The sequence below is a fragment of the Lagenorhynchus albirostris genome, chromosome 9 (genome assembly GCF_949774975.1).
Source record: "Lagenorhynchus albirostris chromosome 9, mLagAlb1.1, whole genome shotgun sequence".
NCBI classification, from domain to species: Eukaryota; Metazoa; Chordata; class Mammalia; order Artiodactyla; family Delphinidae; genus Lagenorhynchus; species Lagenorhynchus albirostris.
The window spans coordinates 86,630,265-86,649,309 of NC_083103.1; the positions used below are offsets into that span (position 1 = coordinate 86,630,265).

Consider the following 19,045-nt stretch of genomic DNA (forward strand, 5'->3'; position numbering starts at 1 on the left):
GACTGGTCTGTTTATATTTTCTAATTCTTCCTGGTTCAATCTTGGAAGCTTGTACTTTTTCCAAGAATTTGTTCCTTTCTTCCAGGTTGTCCATCTTATTGGCATATAGTTGCTTGCAGTACTCTCTTATGATCTTTTGTATTTCTGCGGTGTCAGGTGTAATCTCTCCTTTGTCATTTCTAATTTTATTGATTTGAGTCCTCTCCCTTTATTTCTTGATGAGTCTGGCTAATGGTTTATCAATTTTGGTTATCTTCTCAAAGAAACAACTTTTAGTTTTATTTCTTTATTTTATTTCTTTATTTCTTGATGAGTCTGGCTAATGGTTTATCAATTTTGGTTATCTTCTCAAAGAAACAACTTTTAGTTTTATTAATCTTTGCTATTGTTTTCTTCATTTCTATTTATCTCTGCTCTGATCTTTATGATTTCTTTCCTTCTAGTAACTTTGGGTTTTACTTTTTCTTCTTTTTCTAGCTGCTTTAGTGTAAGGTTAGATTGTTTATTTGAGATTTTTCTTGTTACTTGAGGTGAGTTTGAATTGCTATGAACTTCTCTCTTAGAACTGCTTTTGCTGCGTCCCATAGGTTTTGGCTCATCGTGTTTTCCTTGTCATTTGTTTCTAGGTATTTTTTTAATTTCTTCTTTGATTTCTTCAGTGATCTCATTCTTTAGCAGCACACTGTTTAGCCTCCATGTATTTGTGTTTTTTACTGTTTTTTTTTCCTGTAATTGATTTCTAATCTCATAGCATTGTGGTTGGAAAAGATGCTTAATACAATTTCAACTTTCTTAAATTTTCCAAGGCTTGATTTGTGACCCAAGATGTGATCTATTCTGGAGCACATTCCATGTGCACTTGAGAATAAAGTATATTCTTCCGTTTTCCGGTGGAATTTCCTAAAAATATCAATTAAATCTATCTGGTCTATTGTGTCATTTAAAGCTTGTGTTTCCTTATTTATTTTCTGTCTAGATGATCTACTGGTGTAAGTAGGGTGTTAAAGTCCCCCACTATTGTTGTGTTACTGTCGATCTCTCCTTTTATGGCTGTTAGCATTTGCCTTATGTATTGACGTGCTCCTATGTTGGGTGCATAAATATTTATAATTGTTATGTTTTCCTCGTGGATTGATCCCTTGATTATGTAGTGTCCTTTCTTATCTCTTGTAATAGTCTTCACCTTAAAGTCTATTTTATCTGATATGAGCATTGCTAATCCAGCTTTCTTGTGATATCCATTTGCATGGAATATCATTTTCCATCCCCTCACTTTCAGTCTGTATGTGTCCCTAGGTCTGAAGTGGGTTTCTTGTAGACAACATATATAAGGATCTTGTTTTTGTATCCATTCAGCCAGTCTGTGTCTTTTGTTTGGAGTATTTGATCCATTTACATTCAAGGCAATTATCGATATGTATGTTCCTATTACCATTTTCTTAATTGATTTGGGGTTGTTTTTGTGGGTCTTTTTCTTCTCTTGTGTTTTCCACTTAGAGAAATTCCTTTAGCATTTGTTGTAAAGTTGCTTTGCTGGTGCTGAATTCTCATAGCTTTTGCTTGTCTGTAAAGCTTTTGATTTCTCCATCAAATCTGAATGAGATCCTTGCCAGGTAGAGTAATCTGGGGTGTAGGTTTTTCCCTTTCATCACTTTAAATATGTCCTGCCACTCCCTTCTGGCTTGCAGAGTTTCTGCTGAAAGATCAGCTGTTAACCTTATGGGGATTCCATTGTATGTTATTTGTTGCTTTTGCTGCTTTTAACATTTTTTTCTTTTTATTTAATTTTTGATAGTTTGAGTAGTATGTGTCTCAGCATTTTTCTTTTGGGTTTATCCTGTATGGGACTCTACATGGGACTTGACTATTTCCTTTCCCATGTTAGGGAAGTTTTTGACTATAATCTCTTCAAATATTTTCTCAGACCCTTTCTTTTTCTCTTCTTCTTTTGGGACCCTTATAATTCCAATGTTGGTGGGTGCATTTCATGTTGTCCCAGAGGTCTCTGAGACTGTCCTCTATTCTTTTCATTCTTTTTTCTTTATTCTGCTCCCCAGCAGTTATTTCCACCATTTTATCTTCCAGCTCACTTATCCGTTCTTCTGCCTCAGTTATTCTATTGATTCCTTCTACAGTATTTTTAATTTCAGTTATTGTGTTGTTCATCACTGTCTGTTTGCTCTTTAGTTCTTCTAGATCCTTGTTAAACACTTCTTGTATTTTCTCCATTCTGTTTCCAAGATTTTGGATCATCTTTACTATCATTACTCTGAATTCTTTTTCAGGTAGGTTGCCTATTTTGTCTTCATTTATTTGGTCTTGTAGGTTTTTACCCTGCTCCTTCATCTGTAACATATTTTTTGTCATTTCTTTTTTTTTTGATGGGTAGGGCTGTATTCCTGTCTTACTGGTTGTTTGGCCTGAGGTGCCAGCACTGGCGTTTGCAGGCAGTTGAGTAGAGCTGGGTCTTGGTGCCAAGATGAGGACCTCCAGGAGGCCTCACTCCAATTAATATTCCCTGGGGTCTGAGGTTCTCTGTTAGTCCAGTGGTTTGAACTCGGCGCTCCCACCGCAAGAACTCGGGCCCAATCTCTGGCCTGGGAACCAAGATCCCACAAGCTGGGTGGCATGGCCAAAAAAAAAAAAAAAAGAGAGAGAGAAAGAGGAGCAGTACAATAACAAAGAATAAAGATAAAAATATATCAGGAAAAATAATAATATAATTGAAACAAACGGCAACAAGGTAAAACTAAACCACAACAGCAAAAAAAAAAAAAAAAAAAAAAAAGAGGTGGGGGGGAACAAGCCAAAAGGAGCAGAACAATAACAAAGTATAAAGAATAAGATAAAATTAGAAAAATAAAAGATTTATTAGAAAAAATATAAATATAAATGAGTCAGCACCAAGGTAAAACAGAACCCCAGCCTAAAAGAAAAAAAAAAAAAAAGAAGGAAAAAAAGCCTTGGTTATGGGGAGCAGAGTTTAGTCGGGGGGTGGAACTTAGGCAGGGGTGGGGTTTAGGGTGGAGCAGGGGCCTAGTTGGGGTGGGGGGTGACGTTTGAGCATGGGGCAGGGTCTAGGCTCAAAATATATATATTTTTTTATTTCATTTTTTATGTAGCAGGTTCTTATTAGTTATCTAACTTATACATATTAGTGTATATATGTCAAAAATCTAAAAACATATCAGGCTTTTGGTTTCAAGAGAGCAAACTGAACCCTTCAGTTTACTTTCCCTGTTTAAAAATTTCACTGGCATGACACATGCAAAAAATTAAAAACAAGAAAAAAAAATTTAGCTGTGCTAGGAAAGGTTACCACGTTAAAAAAAAAAAAAACTGAGAAATTTCTGAATGATATAGGATACAAAGACCCACACTGATGGCAAATGCCAATCAATGCCAAACAACCAAAACTTTTTTTTTTTAATTTTTATTTATTTTTTTGGCCGCATCTGGTTTTCATTGCTTCATGTGGGCTTTCTCTAGGTGCTGCGAGCCGGGGCTACTTTTCGTTGCAGTACGCAGGCTTCTCATTGCCATGGCTTCTCTTGTTGCGGAGCACAGGCTCTAGGTGCGTGGGCTTCAGTATTTGCAGCACGCAAGCTCAGTAGTTGCAGCACGTGGATCCTAGAGAGTGTGGGCTCCAGTAGTTGTGGCGCTCAGGCTCAGCAGCTGTGCACAGGCTTAGTTGCTCCGTGGCATGTGGGATCTTCCCAGACCAGGGATCAAACCTGTGTCCCCTGCATTGGCAGGTGGATTCTTAACCACAGCACCACCAGGGAAGTCACAACCAAAACTTTAATGTGGACAAAAGAGACCCCAGATAATTCAACTTTGGCAAAAGATAGGTTGTCCCAACAGCTCCACAGAAAACATTCCAGCTCAGAGTGGCAGGAGTAGGAAATGTCAAGAGCAGCAGAGAGAAGTGTACCAAAGCGCAGGCTTCAGCTTCTGTTTCTAGGCTTTTTGTGATTCACAATGCTAAGTAAAAGGGGGATTTGCCACAGTGGGGCACAAGGGACAGTCTCTTAGCGAACTTCAGACTATCACACACAAACCAGGAAAAATGAGATCACAGTTGTGAAATTCCTTAAGAGGCCCCATCTTTCCCTACCTCTAAAAGTGTTCTAGGAAACTTTAGATCATGAACTTACAAGTAAAAACATACTTGGGCACATAACTACATTATATGTATATTTATTTAGAAGTTATACAATGCTCTCACACTAATATATTAGCATATTTTTTAAGAATAATTTGGAAGAGGAAAGACAAAAATATAGACAAACATTTTAATTTTTTCTTGCATCCTAACAGATCATGTTGAGTACTCCTTGGGGATATTACTATTCTAATCCCACAAGCAGAAGCTGGAAGAGGAGGCCAGTGAAGAAAGAGTCAGCAGGGAGCAAACCAAAGGACCTCAAGCACTCAACTAGAGTCCTCCACAGGGCAGATGGCCTCAAGCTGACATCCTAATCAGAAGTGAGGTTTTGTTACAGGTGGATTCATTTGAGAGAACTCCTACCCCTAGGTCTGCTCCTGGCCTGACCCTGAACCTACTGACCTGACAGCGCACCCATATACTCACTACACCCAAGGTAAACGCCTGCTTTTAGATCCTAGCATTCTGGCTCTCATTATCAGGAAATAGAACAGGGACTACAAGAATTAATTGCTGAGAGACCCCATACGAGATAACAATACTCTTTAATTTAGACCTCTTCAATTACAATATGAAATGTGTATAGCAAATACTGTTCTAGTACTTTAAACAGAGTCTCAATTAGTTCTCACAAAAACCTTCTGAAGGAGTAATGTTATTATCATCCTAATTGTACAAATGAGAAAAATGAGGCAAAGAAAGTATTTGTTTGTGTGAAGTCAAAGAGCTACAGCTGGGATTCTACTACAGGCAGTGTGGTTCCAGAGCCCACACTTTTCAACTACTACGTATTACTGCATTATAATAAATGTAATTTAATTTTCCCTCGTGTCCAAACTAAAGCAATTCTGCTTAGTAAAAAAACAAATATTTTATTTCTCACTATCCAATACCAAAAAGGCCCACTTGCTGATTCATTTTTGACTAACACAAAACATTTTGCTCACTATAAATAACATTTCAATATGCTATGAAGTAGTAAATGCTAACTGCATCTACATTTTTTTTCAAATAAGACAGACTATGTATTTACAAAACAGGAGACCTAGAAGAATCAACAGAAGTGAATATTAGTTCACAAAAGTAAAATATCTATATCGTATGGTGCATGCAGCTTCCTATGTTGTTGTCTTAAAAATTTGCTCACTCACACCAAAAAAAAGCCTTTCATCTTCCAAACAGACTTTATCAGGGCGTTCAAGTTCATTAATTATCTAATCAAGAGATTAAGTTTACTACTTTGTCAAGCGAAGAAACAACTTCCCAGGAGTTTTTAAATTCTATTTCATCATATTTTGGATCAGTAGCTATCTAATATGTTATTTATTGCTGTAATGCCAGAAACTCTCTCTCCCATATTCTAAGGTCAATAGTAAGCCTGATCACAGACTATTGCTCTCCTGCTCATATGTATCAATAAAAGTTTATGTAAAAGTTACCTTCCTCCTTTTTGCAATCAATTCACTTCTTAACCACTTGACCTCTGGTCACCAATCTCTTTCCTCCTTTTCTCAATGAAACTTGATTACTTACAACATTATATACAGCATTACCTAGGGAGCCTAAATAAAACTACTAATAGTTTAGAGCAGATCCCAGACTAACAGAATCTCTAGAGGTGGTTTCCAAGCATTGCTTTTCTTTTTTCCTCTTGAAAGCTCCCCAAGGTGGCTCAAATGTGCTCTCAAGAGTGAGAAAAAAAAAGACAATATCAGCAGTCCAAGTTCTTTAACACGTTCTAACTCCAGGCTAGCGTATTATGAGCCGACAACATCAAACTGCTGTCAGGTGCCTGTTTATAGCCTGTGCCTTTGCTCCTGCCATCCCCTTGAAACCAAGTTCCCCTAAAACCGAGTTTAGGATTAACCTCTCTATCCAACTTTATTCCCTTTCTTGTCCCTTCTGACCTTAATCCTGTGCTAAATGAACACTAATAATCAGAGTCAGATGACCAAAACTGCTGTTGTTGATATCATTAATGTACTAAAATTGCTGTTGTATCATCAGATATCATCATTAATGTACAGCTTACTTCTCCAGGGCAAGATAAGCTAACAGACCACCAAGTCATGGACCACCTGGCTAGCAAATCATAAACCAGAGACATCCTTTCTTCTACGATTAAGAAATGTCACAGAAAATGTCACAAGATGATGATTAACCCCAGCTTCTTTGTTCTTTCCCTTTTAAAAAAACCCTCTAACTCAAAGACCAGGTTGGAGTGGATCTGAGACTTGTCTCCCACTCCCTTGCTTGGTGCCCTGAAATAAACCCTTACTTTGCTGCAAACTCTCACTTTCAAGAGTTTGGCTTTCTGTGCTGCGGGAACACAAGCCCATTGCTTGGTTACACCCGCTGTCTAGGATCTCCACCTATTCCACTCATGGACTATGGAGAATATCTTTTTTTTTTTCCTTCTTTTATTTGCGGTACGCGGGTCTCTCACTGTTGTGGCCTCTCCCGTTGCGGAGCACAGGCTTCAGACACGCAGGCTCAGCGGCCATGGCTCACGGGCCCAGCCGCTCCGCAGCATGTGGGATCTTCCCGGACCGGGGCACGAACCCGTGTCCCCTGCATCGGCAGGCAGACTCTCAACCACTGTGCCACCAGGGAAGCCCTGGAGAATATCTCTGAATTCCTTTTAGTCCTCGTTACAATGATTTGCATAACAGATGTTAAATAAATACCTGCTAATAATTATTTTTAAAAAGTCCTATCTCTCAAAATCTAGGAATGAGAAAAACTATCCCCTACAGTTGTTCAAGACATTTGAACAGGTACTGTGAAATATTCCAAGTGCTACATTGTTGCATTATAAGTTAAGGTAAAAAAACACAGAAAGAAGTATGCAGTAGCATCCACACTATGGTGTCAAAATTACATACTTTATTTGGTAAATGATACCTGGTCAAAAAGCTGTTTGCCAGTTGTGTTGGGCTGAATGGCAAATTCCAGCTCAGCATCCATTGTTGTTACTCTTACATTGATCTGCAATAAAAAACAAAGGGAAAATCAGTAGAAAAGAGAAAATACTTTTATCTGATTTATAAAATAAAGTGGTATCATATGTAGGCAGTAAAAAGCAACTCTATAATGTACCTAATATTTTCTTTATTAAAGTGATAGTTTGATTTATTTATATTTGTTTTTGATTTATTGAAAACATACAGTAGGCACGAGGACCTGCGCTTTTCATTTTCTTATTTAGCCTCTGCAACAATACTAGGAGATATGTGCATTTCTATAGAAAAGTTCATTTCTACAGAAAAGTTTCCATCATTTGCCCAAGGACACATGGATATCAAATGGCAGGGCAGAGATATAACTCCAAATTCTTTGAATGTCATTCACTATTCCCTATTTCTTTCAATATAAAAATCAAATATTTAGTTTTATTTATACTGCAAATGTATTATTCTTCACTTTATAAAAACCATACATCTATTGCCTTTTATTTGCTAAACTTTTTTAAATTCCAATTTTTGGGTGTAAATACCTTTCTAGTTGGATATCTTACCAAAAACGTAACATGCCCTAACCAAAATAATTTTTACTCCAGAATAGCATCTTCACCTAGAATTCACCATGATATGGTAAAAACCTATCTTTTTAACTCACACTATTAGAACTCTAAATCAGACTTATTTCCCCTTACATTTTACTCATGCTAACAACCACATGTACCTCCACACATGTACTTTTATCTGAAATACCTTCTCTAATCAAAAAAATCTTATAGAGCTCCTTCTTTAAAATAATCCTTTAGGAAATATTAATACACATAAAATACTTGTAACATATATAGACAATGAAGCATAACAAAATAAAACCCACTGTAACATAACAATAAATATATATTTGGTCTTCATCCTGGTTCCTGGCAGAGCTCCTAAAATCGCTGGAATTTCCTGAGTGATAGATGTGAGAGGAGGGTCTTTTGTTATTCATAATAAGCTCCTTTCAACCATAATAGAGTTTATGTTAATGAGGTGACTCCAGACAGGCCCTAATAGCTTCAGAATGGAGGCTGGTAGCCAGAGAAACCAATCACATGATTAGAGGATTGAACCTTTTAGACACCCACCCCGACTGCCCAGGAGGGGAAAGGCTGGGGAATGAGCTGATCATCAATGTCCAATGATTTAATCAATCACACCTATGAAATGGAACCTCCATAAAACCCTAAACGAAAGGGTTCAGAGAGCTTCCCTGCTTCTTCCTGCTGAGAGGGTGGTGCACTGCAAACTCCACAAAGACAGAAACTCCTTCACTCGGGACCCTTCTGGACCTCACCTTCTTCATCTGTTTCATTTGTATCCTTTATAGTACCCTTCATATTAACTAGTAATAGTAAGTAAAGTGTTTCCCTGAGTTCTGTGAGCTGTTATATATAGCAAATTATAGAATCTGAAGAGGGGATCGTGGGAATCCCCAAAAGTTAGCCAAGTTAGACAGAAGTGAGTCACTTGCACTACCGGTGATTTGCTTCAGAAGTCCAGAGCAGTCCGGTGGGTCTGCGCTAATTCTGGGTAGTTGTGTCAGAACAAATTAAATTGCAGGACACACAACTGGTATCCACATAGAATTGGAGAACTGCTTGGTATGGAAAACCCACACATTTGGTATCAGAACATTCTGAATAAAGAAAATGTTTTCATTTTTGGTGTCAGAACATTTTGAACAAAGAAAAGGTTCTCCTTTACCCATAAATCTACCATTCAACTTAAAAACTAGAAATGACAAAAAATGTCACCAGTGTATTTCTTCTTTGTGAATTCCCTGACCCCAATGCCCACAGGTAAGTACTAACCTAAATTTTGTGTTTGTCATCCCCTTAGCTTTTTAAAAAACAATAGTTCTGTCACAAATGTAGGTATCTATATGTAAAATATTGTTTAGTTTTTGATTTTTAGCTGCATAGCTGTATTAAAATTGTATAATACTTGCTAATAAAGTCCTTCTTGATGTGGGCAATGATTACATATGTATATTTTATGAAAATTCATCAACTACACACATATATTCTTTTGCATATGTATATTCTATTTCAATAAAAGGTTTAAACAAAAATTTTTCTACACTATAGTTTGCCTTTTCACAATTATATTTCTAAGATTCACTGATGTTTTTGTGAGTAGTTGCAATTCATTCATCTTTATGTGACTAGACAGTAATTCATTTACCATTTTCCTATCGATTGACATTAAATTGTTTCCAATTTTTTGGTTATTAAGAACAATACTGCTATGAACATTCTTCTACATGTCTCCTAGTGCATGTGTCTGAGTTTCTCTAGAAGTATAACTCAGAATTCCTGGGTGATAAAGTATGCATAGCTTCAACTTTACAATGTAATGCTGAATTGTCTTCCAACATGATTGTATCAATTTACACTCCCATAAATAATAATTCCTGCTGCTCTATATTTTCACTAATAGTGGATATAATCGGATTTTTTAATGTTTAACAATCTAGTGGGTACAAAATGGTATCTCAATATGGTGTTAATATGCAGGTTCTTGATCCCTAATGAAGTTGGAAACTTTTTCTTATGTGTGATATGCAGAATTTTAAGACAGCCCCCATGATCTCCTCGCCCCCACCCCCACCTTACTCCCATGATTATGTTAACATTACAAGACAAAAGGGATTTTGCAGATGTACTTAAGGTTACTTATCAGTTGACCTTAAGATAGGAAAATCATTGTGGGTGGGCCTGAGATAATCACATGATTCCTTTAAAAGCAAAGAGTTTTCTCTGACTGGGTGCAGAAGTCAGAGAGATTTAAAGTGTGAGAGGACTTTGACATTAAAGAGGTTCTCCACTGCTGAATTGGAGGGGGCATGAGAAAAGGACTTGTCACACACACCACACTCTAGGACTAAGACAGACCCCTGGCCAACAGTTAGCAAGAAAATGGGGACTTCATTCACCAGTAAAGAACGATAGATCATTCTGCAAGGCAATGGATTGTGCCAATGATAGGAATGAGCTTGAAAGAGAACCCCAAACTTCAGATGAGAATGCAGTTGAGCTACACCTTGACTTCAGGGTAGTGAGACCCTGAGCAGAGAACCCATTCATACCATCCCATATTTCTAGCGTATAAAACTGTGAGATAATAGATGTGTGTTGTTTCAAGCTACCAAATTTGTGATAATTTGTTATAGAGCAATAGAAAAGTAATATAATATGCTTATTGACCACTCTGTCTCCCCATCTTTCACAATGTCTGTTCACATGTATTGCTTATTTTCTATTGGGTTGTCTTTTTCTTACTCATATGTGGAAGATCTTTATATATTCTAGATATTAATCCTTTGTCAGTTACTTGCATTACAAAGAAATCTACTAGTTTGTAGCTTGCCCTTCTATTTTATGAAGAGTCCCTCTCTATGATAAACATTTTTAAAATTTTAATGTTGAATTTATCAATGTTTTACATGCAGATATCAATTTTTTGCCATATTTAAGAAAATTTTTAACACAACACTGTAAATCAACTATACCCCAATATAAAATAAAATTTTTTTTAAAAAAAGCAAAGAAATCCTTCCCTAGTCTGGAGTCATAAAGATATTCTTATATTTCCTATCAAAGTTTTGTTTTTCATAGTTTGTCTTCAATGATTTTTGCTTATGATTTAAGGTAGAAATCCAATTTCATTTCCTAATCCCCAGAGGGATAATAATACAGTGATTTTAAACATCCAAACATGATGTATATTGATTACTTCATTCACTCTCCAAAGACTGCACTGTCACAAATCTAATGTCCATAGGTATGGGTCTTATTTTGTGCTATTCTGTTGTACTATTCAATTGAACTATTCTGCCAATACCATATTGTCTGAATTACTGTATCTTTAAATAAGTCTTGATATCTGGTATGGCAAGTCATCCCTTATTATTTTCAGAACTGTTTTGGCTATTCTTGTCTCTTTGTTCTTGCTCTTGACCCCACATATAATTATAAATTTTTCAAAACACCACATTATGATTTAAATTGGAACTACACTAAATTCATCAGCCTCTTGGGGTAAAAAATGACATCTTTTCAATACTGACTCTTACTATCCAAGTGTATGGTTCTTTCTATGCATTGATTTAGGTCTTCTTTAAGATCTTTTTAAAAAATGTTTATAATTTCCTCCAGAAAAATCATATTAATCATTTAAAATATCTTTCTCCTATGGTTTTATAGCTATTATAATTATAGGTTCATAATCCCAAGATATCCTAAATGCATTGAAAACTCTAGTTTATTAGCTAATTTCTAGCAAAAACAATTGAAATAAGTCCACCTGGTGAATTAATTTATCCCACTTCAAATGGATATTCACACACCGATCTATAGAAATACTGATGTGATGCAACAGACCTTGATGGAAATTTCATAACACTACTTATGCACATAATACATTGTATATTCACCTTTCTAAAATCCAAAGAATTCCAACTACTGAAACTCATCTAGCTTAAAGCGTTTCAAACACAGGGTCATAAATATGATGAAGTATCTTTCCAAAATTTTTTCTGGTTTTACTTCTGTAGAAATGCAATTGATTTTTATACTGATCCTTTTATCAGCTCCCTTGCCAACTGTTAAAATGTAAATTCTTGTATTTATATAAACCAGGTGTCAGAAAACTTTTTCTGTAAAGGTACAAATAGTGAATATTTCAGGCTTTGCAGACCATACTGTCTGCTGCATCTACTCAATTCTCCTGCTATAGCAGAAAAGCAGTTATAGATAATTAACAATGAGCATACTGTGTTCCAACAAAACTTTATAGACATTGAAATTTGAATTTCATATAATTTTCAAGTCATGAAATATTACTATTCTTTTGATTTTTTTTTTCAACCATTGAAAATGTAAGAATCATTCTTAGCTTGAAGGTTGTACAAAAACAAGTGGTGGGCTGGCTTTGGCCTATGGGCCATAATTTGCCAACCCGATATAAATAAATACCTTAACATCTTCAAAGTGTTTCTTCCTTTCCAGTACTAGAGTTTTTAATTTTTCTGCACAGGCTTTCTGTTCAATGTTGAACAGCAGCAGTGATAGTGTGTACATTTTGTCTTGTCCCCGATCTTAAAAGAAAAGCTTCCACTGTTAAGCAAATTAAGAATTACTTTTGTTATAGGTTTTCTTCGATACTTAGCTTAAGAAGTATTGGTTTTTACTTTTAAATCATGAATAGTTGTTCAATTTTAGCAACTGCTCTGAATTTATTATATGATTTTTCTCCTTAAAACTAACCATGATTGTAGCAGAGACGACTTGCTGTTTGACCACCAAAATCTAACAGAATTACCGTTTGACATGGCTACTGAGCTACAAGAACATTTCTCAAAGTCTCTTGCAATTAGGTATGGCTATGTGACTAAGGTCTCACCAACAGAACATGAACAGAAGAGACAGATATAAGGCCACTTTTCAGCCTAGTCATAAATAGTGAGCATGCTTCAGTAGTTACGGGCTCTAGAGCAAAGGCTCAGCAGTTGTGGCTAAGGGCTTAGCTACTCCGCGGCACGTGGGATCTTCCTGGACCAGGGCTCGAACCTGTGTCCCCTCCGTTGGCAGGCGGATTCCTAACCACTGCGCCACCAGGGAAGCCTTATATATAATTTTTAATCCTTACTCTTAGGAAAAATAAGTGTTCTCCACTCAATTATTCAGACAGTTTTCCAAACTACTTTTAACTTTCACATTCCTATCAGAAATAAGAGTTCTAGTTGATCCACATCCTTACAGCCAAGGTATTATCAGTCTAATTATAGCTCCTCTGGTAAATATAAAGTGGAATCTCACTGTATTTTTAATTTATGTTTCCCTGATAACCAAAGATATTGAGGATATTTTCAACTACTTATTCGATATTAATATATTTTCTTTTGTGAAGTAGATGTTCAAAGTTTTTGCCCACTTTTTAAAAATTGGGGTGTCTTATTGAGTTCTAAAAGAATGCCATACTGCAATTATTTTCCCCCAATCTGCCTTGCCTTTTTACTTTCTTATTGTTGTCTTTCAAATGGCAAATTTTTTTTGATTAACCCATTTTATTTTTTTATTTTTTTTAGGTTCAATGGCTTAAATGAGGTATAATTTTTTTTAACATCTTTATTGGAGTATAATTGCTTTACAATGGTGTGTTAGTTTCTGCTTTATAACAAAGTGAATCAGTTATACATATACATATGTTCCCATATCTCTTCCCTCTTGCGTCTCCCTCCCTCCCACCCTCCCTATCCCACCCCTCTAGGTGGTAACAAAGCACCGAGCTGATCTCCCTGTGCTATGCGGCTGCTTCCCACTAGCTATCCATTTTACATTTCGTAGTGTATGAATGTCCATGCCACTCTCTCACTTTGTCATAGCTTATCCATTGCCCTCCCCATATCCTCAAGTCCATTCTCTAGTAGGTCTGTCTTTATTCCTGTCTTACCCCTAGGTTCTTCATGACATTTTCTTTTTCTTAGATTCCATATATATATATATATATATGTGTGTTGGCATACAGTATTTGTCTTTCTCTTTCTGACTTACTTCACTCTGTATGACAGACTCTAGGTCCATCCACCTCACTACAAAAAACTCAATTTCATTTCTTTTTATGGCTGAGTAATATTCCATTGTATATATGTGACACATCTACTTTATCCATTCATCCGATGATGGACACTTAGCTTGTTTCCATCTCCTGGCTATTGTAAATAGAGCTGCAATGAACATTTTGGTACATGACTCTTTCTGAATTATGGTTTTCTCAGGGTATATGCCCAGTAGTGGGATTGCTGGGTCATATGGTAGTTCTATGTGTAGTTTTTTAAGGAACCTCCATACTGTTCCCCATAGTGACTGTACCAATTCATAATCCCACCAGCAGTGCAAGAGTGTTCCCTTTTCTCCACACCCTCTCCAGCATTTATTGTTTGTAGATTTTTTGATGATGGCCATTCTGACCGGTGGGAGATGATATCTCATTGTAGTTTTGATTTGCATTTCTCTAATGATTAATGATGTTGAGCATTCTTTCATGTGTTTGTTGGCAGTTTGTATATCTTCTTTGAAGAAATGTCTACTTAGGTCTTCTGTCCATTTTTGGATTGGGTTGTTTGTTTTTTTGTTATTGAGCTGCATGAGCTGCTTGTAAATTTCGGAGATTAATCTTTTGTCAGTTGCTTCATTTGCAAATATTTTCTCCCATTCTGAGGGTTGTCTTTTTGTCTTGTTTATGGTTTCCTTTGCTGTGCAAAAGCTTTGAAGTTTCATTAGGTCCCATTTGTTTATTTTTGTTTTTATTTCCATTTCTCTAGGAGGAGGTGGGTCAAAAAGGATCTTGCTGTGATCTATGTCATAGAGTGTTCTGCCTATGTTTTCCTCTAAGAGTTTGATAGTTTCTGGCCTTACATTTAGGTCTTTAATCCATTTTGAGCTGATTTTTGTGTATGGTGTTAGGGAGTGTTCTAATCTCATTCTTTTACATGTAGCTATCCAGTTTTCCCAGCACCACTTATTGAAGAGGCTGTCCTTTGTACACTGTACATTCCTGCCTCCTTTATCAAAGATAAGGTGACCATATGTGCGTGGGTTTATCTCTGGGCTTTCTATCCTGTTCCACTGATCTATATTTCTGTTTCTGTGCCAGTACCATACTGTCTTGATTACTATAGCTTTGTACTATAGTCTGAAGTCAGGGAGCCTGATTTCTCCAGCTCCGTTTTTCGTTCTCAAGATTGCTTTGGCTATTCGGGGTCTTTGGGTTTCCATACGAATTTTGAAATTTTCTGTTCTAGATCTGCGAAAAACGCCAGTGGTAGTTTGATAGGGACTGCATTGAATTTGTAGATTGCTTTCAGTAGTAGAGTCATTTTCACAATGTTGCTTCTTCCAATCCAAGAACATGGTATATCTCTCCATCTATTTGTATCATCTTTAATTCCTTTCATCAGTGTCATAATTTTCTGCATACAGGTCTTTTGTCTACTTAGGTAGGTTTATTCCTAGGTATTTTATGCTTTTTGTTGCAATGGTAAATGGGAGTGTTTTCTTGATTTCACTTTCAGGTTTTTCATCATTAGTGTATAGGAATGCCAGAGATTTCTGTGCATTAATTTTGTATCCTGCTACTTTACCAAATTCACTGATTAGCTCTAGTAGTTTTCTGGTAGCATCTTTAGGATTCTCTATGTATAGTATCATGTCATCTGCAAACAGTGACAGCTTTACTTCTTCTTTTCCAATTTGGATTCCTTTTATTTCCTTTTCTTCTCTGATTGCTGTGGCTAAAACTTCCAAAACTATGTTGAATAAGAGTGGGCAACCTTGTCTTATTCCTCATCTTAGTGGAAATGCTTTCAGTTTTTCACCATTGAGGATGATGTTGGCTGTCGGTTTGTCATATATGGCCTTTATTATGTTGAGGGAAGTTCCCTCTATGCCTACTTTCTGGAGAGTTTTTATCATAAATGGGTGCTGAATTTTGTCGAAAGCTTTCTCTGCATCTACTGAGATGACCATATGGTCTTTCTCCTTCAATTTGTTAATATGGTGTATCACATTGATTGATTTGCGTATAATGAAGAATCCTCGCATTCCTTAAATAAACACCACTTGATCATGATGTATGATCCTCTAAATGTGCTGTTGGATTCTATTTGCTAGTATTTTGTTAAGGATTTTTGCATCTATGTTCATCAGTGATATTGGCCTGTAGTGTTCTTTCTTTGTGACATCCTTGCCTGGTTTTGGTATCAGGGTGATTGATGGTGGCCTCGTAGAATGAGTTTGGGAGTGTTCCTCCCTCTGCTATATTTTGGAAGAGTTTGAGAAGGACAGGTGTTAACTCTTCTCTAAATGTTTGATAGAATTCGCCTGTGAAGCCATCTGGTCCTGGGCTTCTGTTTCTTGGAAGATTTTTAATCACAGTTTCAATTTCAGTGCTTGTGATTGGTCTGTTCATATTTTCTACTTCTTCCTGATTCAGTCTTGGCAGGTTGTGCATTTCTAAGAATTTGTCCATTTCTTCCAGGTTGTCCATTTTACTGGCATAGAGTTGGTTGTAGTAATCTCTCACAATCTTTTGTATTTCTGCAGTGTCAGTTGTTACTTCTCCTTTTTCATTTCTAATTCTATTGATTTCAGTCTTCTCCCTTTTTTTCTTGATGAGTCTGGCTAATGGTTTATCAATTTGTTTATCTTCTCAAAGAACCAGCTTTTAGTTTTACTGATCTTTGCTATCGTTTCCTTCATTTATTTCTGATGTAATCTTTATGATTTCCTTCCTTCTGCTACCTTTGGGGTTCCTTGGTTCTTCTTTCTCTAACGGCTTTAGGTGCAAGGTTAGGTTGTTTATTTGAGATGTTTCCTGTTTCTTAAGGTAGGATTGTATTGTTATAAACTTCCCTCTTAGAACTGCTTTTGCTGCATCCCATAGGTTTTGGGTCGTCGTGTCTCCATTGTCATTTGTTTCTAGTTATTTTTTGATTTCCTCTTTGATTTCTTCAGTGATCACTTCATTATTAAGTAGTGTGTTATTTAGCCTCCATGTGTTTGTATTTTTTACAGATCTTTTCCTGTAATTGATATCTAGTCTCAAAGCGCTGTGGTCAGAAAAGATACTTGATACGATTTCAATTTTCTTAAATTTAACAAGGCTTGATTTGTGACCCAAGATATGATCTATCCTGGAGAATGTTCTATGAGCACTTGAGAAAAATGTGTATTCTGTTGTTTTTTTGATGGAATATCCTATAAATATCAATTAAGTCCATCTTGTTTAATGTATCATTGAAAGCTTGTGTTTCCTTATTGATTTTCATCTTGGATGATCTGTCCATTGGTGAAAGTGGGGTGTTAAAGTCCCCTACTATGAATGTGTTACTGTCGATTTCCCCTTTTATGGCTGTTAGTATTTGTCTTATGTATTGAGGTGCTCCTATGTTGGGTGCATAAATATTTACAATTTTTATATCTTCTTCTTGGGTCGACCCCTTGATCATTATGTAGTGTCCTTCTTTGTCTCTTCTAATAGTCTTTATTTTAAAGTCTATTTTGTCTGATATGAGAATTGCTACTCCAGCTTTCTTTTGGTTTCCATTTGCATGGAATATCTTTTTCCATCCCCTTAATTTCAATCTGTATGTGTCTCTAGGTCTGAAGTGGGTCTCTTGTAGACAACATATATATGTGTCTTATTTTTGTATCCATTCAGCCAGTCTGTGTCTTTTGGTGGGAGCCTTTAATCCATTTACATTTAAGGTAATTATCGATATGTATGTTCCCATTCCCATTTTCTTAATTGTTTTGGGTTTGTTATTGTAGGTGTTTTCCTTCTCTTGTGTTTCTTGCCTGGAGAAGATCCTTTAGCATTTGTTGTAATGCTGGTTTGGTGGTGCCGAACTCTCTCAGCTTTTGCTTGTCTGTAAAGGTTTTAATTTCTCCATCAAATCTGAATGAGATCCTTGCTGGGTAGAGTAATCTTGGTCGTAGGTTTTTCTCCTTCATCACTTTAAATATGTCTTGCCAGTCCCTTCTGGCTTGCAGAGTTTCTGCTGAAAGATCAGCTGTTAACCTTATGGAGATTCCCTTGTGTGTTATTTGTTGGTTTTCCCTTGCTGCTTTTAATACGTTTTCTTTGTATTTAATTTTTGACAGTTTGATTAATATGTGTCTTACTGTGTTTCTCCTTGGAGTTATCCTGTATGGGACTCTCTGTGTTCCTGGACTTAACTATTTCCTTTCCCATATTAGCGAAGTTTTCAACTATAATCTCTTCAAATATTTTCTCAGTCCCTTTCTTTTTCTCTTCTTCTTCTGGAACCCTTATAATTCGAATGTTGGTACGTTTAATGTTGTCCCAGAGGTCTCTGAGACTGTCCTCAGTTCTTTTCATTCTTTTTTCTTTATTCTGCTCTGCAGTCGTTATTTCCACTATTTTATCTTCCAGGTCACTTATCCGCTCTTCTGCCTCAGTTATTCTGCTATTGATCCCTTCTAGAGTATTTTTAATTTTATTTATTGTGTTGTTCATCCTTGCTTGTTTCATCGTTACTTCTTCTAGGTCCTTGTTAAATGTTTCTTGCATTTTCTCTATTCTATTTCCAAGATTTTGGATCATCTTTACTATAATTATTCTGAATTCGTTTTCAGGTAGATTGCCTATTTCCTCTTCATTTGTTAGGTCTGGTGGGTTTTTATCTTGCTCCTTTATCTGCTGTGTTTTTCTGTCTTCTCATTTTGCTTATCTTACTGTGTTTGGGGTCTCCTTTTTGCAGGCTGTAGGTTCGTAGTTCCCGTTGTTTTTGGTGTCTGTCCCCAGTGGCTAAAGTTGGTTCAGTGGGTTGTGTAGCCTTCCTGGTGGAGGGGACTAGTGCCTGTGTTCTCGTGGATGAGGCTGGATCTTGTCTTTCTGGTGGGCAGCTCCACGTCTGGTGGTGTGTTTTGGGGTGTCTGTGGACTTATTATGATTTTAGGCAGCCTCTCTGCTAATGGGTGGGTTTGTGTTCCTGTCTTGCTAGTTGTTTGGCATAGGGTGTCCAGAACTGTAGCTTGCTGGTCATTGAGTGAAGCTGGGTGTTGGTGTTGAGATGGAGATCACTGGGAGATTTTCGCTGTGTGAAATTACGTGGAGCTGGGAGGTCTCCTGTGGACCAGTGTCCTAACGTTGGCTCTCCCACCTCAGAGGCACAGCACTGACTCCTGGCTGCAGCACCAAGAGACTTTCATACACATGGCCTGCCCGCGGTCCCCACGACTGTCGTGGCTTCGGCCGCCAGGGCCCCTCCAGAGCTGGCAGCCTCAGGGAGGCCGCCTCCCCTCAGGCTCCGGGGCAGTTCCATGACGGCAGAGGGACGAGACCCCGAGCCAGG

The 19,045-nt window shown here is 37.0% G+C and overlaps 1 protein-coding gene across 5 annotated transcripts in view; it reads right to left on the minus strand.

The window, feature by feature from the left end:
• The window catches only part of RDX (radixin), a 102,385-nt gene that overhangs the window by 67,252 nt on the left and 16,088 nt on the right, over window positions 1–19,045 (minus strand). For all 5 annotated transcript variants that reach the window (XM_060160349.1, XM_060160346.1, XM_060160347.1 and 2 more), the window contains exon 3: window positions 7,073–7,156. In XM_060160349.1, coding sequence (XP_060016332.1) covers window positions 7,073–7,156 — 84 coding nt within the window. The remainder of the gene's footprint in view (window positions 1–7,072; window positions 7,157–19,045) is intronic.